This window comes from Hyaena hyaena, unplaced genomic scaffold (assembly GCF_003009895.1).
Source record: "Hyaena hyaena isolate Hyena2069 unplaced genomic scaffold, ASM300989v1 scaffold_26, whole genome shotgun sequence".
In the NCBI taxonomy this organism is placed as follows: Eukaryota; Metazoa; Chordata; class Mammalia; order Carnivora; family Hyaenidae; genus Hyaena; species Hyaena hyaena.
In genome coordinates, this window is record NW_024080658.1 from 5,214,603 (window position 1) to 5,218,812 (window position 4,210).

The following is a 4,210-nucleotide window of genomic DNA, read 5'->3' on the forward strand; positions in this document are numbered from 1 at the left end:
GCTAAGTGAAATAAGCCAGAGAGACAGAGAAGACAGATACTGTATGGTACCACTTACATGGTGAAATTAAGAAAAAAAAAAATCTGAACTCATAAAAACAGAGGAGAATGTAGTTGCCAGGGGCTAGGAAACTGGAGGAGAGACGGACAGGTTGGTGAAAGGGATCACTTTCAGTTAGAAGATGAATAAGGTCTAAGGATCTAAAGTACAGTGTGGTGACTATGGTTAATAATACTGTACTCTTTCCGCCATCTTTCTATGCCCCTACAATCGTGCGCATGAATGTCCTGGCAGACGCACTCAAGAGCATTAACAATGCTGAAAAGAGAGGCAAATGCCAGGTTCTTATCAGGCCATGCTCCAAACTCATCGTCCCATTTCTGACTGTGATGATGAAGCATGGTTACATTGGCGAATTTGAAATCATCGATGATCGCAGAGCTGGGATAATTGTGAATCTCACAGGCAGGTTAAACAAGTGTGGAGTGATCAGCCCCAGGTTTGATGTACAACCCAAAGATCTAGATAAATGGCAGAATAATCTGCTCCACTCCCGCCAGTTTGGTTTCATTGTACTGACAACCTCAGCTGGTATCATGGACCGTGAAGAAGCAAGATGAAAACACACAGGAGGGAAAATCCTGGGATTCTTTTTCTAGGGATGTAATATGTTCATACAAATAAAATGCCTCACTGGAAAAAAAAATAATACTGTATTGTAACTTAAAATTTGCTAAGAGAGTAGATCTTAAGTATTCTCACACATAAAAAAAAGTAACTGTGAAGTGATGGATGTGTTCACTTGATTGTGGAAATCATTTCACACATTTCACAATTTATACTTCAATGAGCTAATAAACACATAAATACATAAATAAATACAAACCTTAAAATAGATTTTAAAAACATCTGTATATGTCTCAAGAAACACATTTTGATGAATTTTACAATATACTTGATTTTAGTGAGATTGGAGCATTAAATATAGACAAAATAGTCTTTTCTTCTTCCAAAGGTTTACATATAAGAACTCCTCCTGTGTTTATCCTGAACATCAGTTCTATCAGAAATTTTGGGGACCAGGACTATTTGATCTATTTTAAAAAATAAAAACTAGAAGAGTTGATGATGTCAACCTATGTCCTATAGGAAAACTTAGAAAGGAGATGGGCCAATCAAGTGTCCTGCTAATTATCCTAATGGAGGAATAGGGGAAACCTCATCTTTAATGCCTCCCCTAAGAGACATACAGAACATTTATTAAAATTCCTTAAAATGTTTCTGTGAGATAACTTCTAGCACAAACCCTCTAAGGTAAAAGAATATTTTATGAACCTAGAAATGTTTGGCTTTGGGGATGACACTGAAAATCAGGTATGGTTCTTCTGGCAAATTGGTTTCCTCTGACTTTAGAGTGGAGGATCAGTTGACTAGAAAAGGCATGTTAAGAAACTAGATGTTTTCTTTGTGGTTATAGTGTCTGGAAAAACCTTGTTCATACATCATGGACAATGAGGGTCATAAAATAAAGATTGTCATATTGGTCACAAAGGCATTATTTGAGCACAGTCCTTGTCTTCTGTCCCATCTGAAAGTGAAGTCTTAACTCTGGTCCACCTTCTGATGGGCTAGAAGCAGCATTGCATCTGGAACCAGACAGCCAATATAAGCAAGGATAGCATTTGACCCTGCTGCTAATTTCCTTTAGGAAACATTTTCTATGGTCAGTTTAACACTACATGTGACTATTCAAGGGAGGAGTTACATGCTACAAAGACATGTCCCTATCTTATAAACGTAGAGCTAGCAAGTGAATACTAAAAAGGAGGTCTTCTTTTCAGGGATCTAGGAAAGATACATTCTTACTAGGAATACTTAAAGTTAAGTTTGCCTTACTATCAAATTGAAAAAGGAGAATTGAGGTAATACCAAAGAGGTGGAAAAGGCTTATGTGTTTGAATTAACTAGATTATTTACACATAGTAAACTTTTTGAATGTCTCTACATTCATCTATGGATCACCAATTGATCTCATAAATCTATTAGAAATTTTGGTTTTGAAAACCTTTACTAAGTTTGGGAAATTAATAGAGATTTCACTATTAATAGAGAGTTGTTCCGGGAAGAAAAGGAACGGTGAGTGAGATGATGGGGAAAGCCAGGGGAAAATACCAACTACTCCATTCACCAAATTGTGTGCCACTTCTGCACTATCCAGAATTGGTGAGTGGAATTTACATTCCCGAGCTCCACTAGCAGGGCCATTTGCAGGAGAGGAGAGAGAGATGCCTGTGTGTCACTTTCAGTGGGTGAGACTTCCCTACCCTCTCACCTCTGCCTCTGGCCTAATACAGATGATCATGATGACCTTGGTCTTACAGAAGATGGTGGGACCAAAAGTGCAAAATGGCTGGAATGAGCGATAAATGAACTTTATTCATATTGGTTTCTTTGGAAGAGTACCTAGTTTTTCCCTAATCAATATATGAAACATTTTTAACTTAAAATTATAGTTGGCTTGACTCAAGATTGAAAGAGAACATCCAAAATCATTGCCCCTAAAATCAGAGAACATTCCACCACCAGAATCCATCCCCACAACAGTGACATTTCTTGCCCTCTGTGGTCCCCATTTTTATTTCTCTGAAGTTAGTACCACCCAGCAGTATACTCTGTGTTCTACACAACAAAGCAGATAGTTTTGTGCTCTTGAAATATCCAGTTTGTTTATATTTTGTAGTTTTACAAATAGCAGCATATAATATGTAGAAAAATCTGATATTCATCAAGCTGTGTCAACACCTTTTCTTTATTTTTAATTCCTTAACTTTACTATATCTTTTGATTCTCCCACTCTAGCAAACTTATCATGAAGTTGTGAAAATGAGAAATGGATTTACTATTGTCTACTTATAACACATGGCGTCAGCTAGGTCAAACTATCAGGCCATTGATGATACAAAAGTCTATAGTTAGGAAGATAGTTATCTAAATTGTGCTTTCTATCAACGTGTTGTTCTGTTTTCACAAAGACTAATCAGAATAATCTGATTCTTGACTAGAGAAGTACTACACATCCTGTGAAATGATTATACCCTAATAGTCTACTATGGGAATAGAAATGTCTGGATTAGATGATGGATGTTGGAAATATCATGCATTTGTAATTCAAACCAATAGGTCTAACTCCTGAATGCAGTGTTGAAATAGATGGAATCAGTTTGACTTGACAATTGCTTATTCCCTAATCTCCTTTCCTTCCTTTCTGGCCACATGTGTTCTTTATTCTTCACACAATCACTTCCCTTGACTGCTTACTTCTGATGAACCCTGGCCCTAGTACAGCAATTGCCCAAGGCTTCTGTCCTTTGGACCATGATTAAAATCACCTCACTTTCCATTTCCCTCTTCCCAAATAGTCCTCCCCATAAATACTTGTATTATCTCAGAGCCAAATGTTAGAGGGAAAACTGTTTGATATGGGAGAGGGTTAGGGTGGTACCATGGTTTAGAATCTGCAGTTAGACCCCAAATTTCTTCTTAGTAGCTGGATGACATTTGGGTCAGTCTTGAGGCTCAATTTAGTCATCCATAAAATGGGGATAATAATGCCTAAATCACAAGGGAAGCACTTACCACAGTGATTAAACATAGTAATTCTCTATAAATAGTAGCTATTTTTGTTATCATTTTCAGGAGGCTTTGTCTTATAGAAGACCCTTTTCAGAGCCCAAATTAAACTCTTCTTGGTTAATTTTATCATAGAAACACAATGATAAAGTGAAGTAAAGTATCTTAATTACAACTTGAGAAATTTTATAAGGTAAGAGGATGGGAAGAGGAATAGGTCACATAGGTAATAACTGAAATCATGTCTCTAAAACCTGCTCTTGTTTCTGGAAGAGAAACTCCATGAAGCTCAGGTAAGTGCTTCTCAATATCGTCATCACTCTGTGGGAAAACTGGTCAGTCTGCCTGGGACACTCCCTGATCCTTCCTGAACAGGTTAATAGCTACTCACACCTCAACACTTAGCTCAAAGTCATTTCATTCAGCAGGCCTCCAGTGACCTCTTGATAGCAGGTCAGCTACCCCTCCTGCTGTGGATCCTTTCTTGATGAGGTTCTAACAAATCACACTTTACCGTAATTGTTCTTAGCCTCCCACCCCTGACTGTAAGATCCTCGAGAACAGGGCTTTTGTTTGACAT

The 4,210-nt window shown here is 37.6% G+C and overlaps 1 protein-coding gene across 1 annotated transcript; it reads left to right on the forward strand.

Moving 5' to 3' along the window:
* The first annotated feature begins 278 nt into the window (after window positions 1-278).
* Window positions 279-696, forward strand: LOC120228692 (40S ribosomal protein S15a-like). Its single transcript, XM_039227239.1, has one exon. The coding sequence runs from the start codon at window positions 279-281 to the stop codon at window positions 618-620; it is 342 nt and encodes a 113-aa protein (XP_039083170.1). The 3' UTR covers window positions 621-696.
* The last annotated feature ends 3,514 nt before the right edge of the window (window positions 697-4,210 follow it).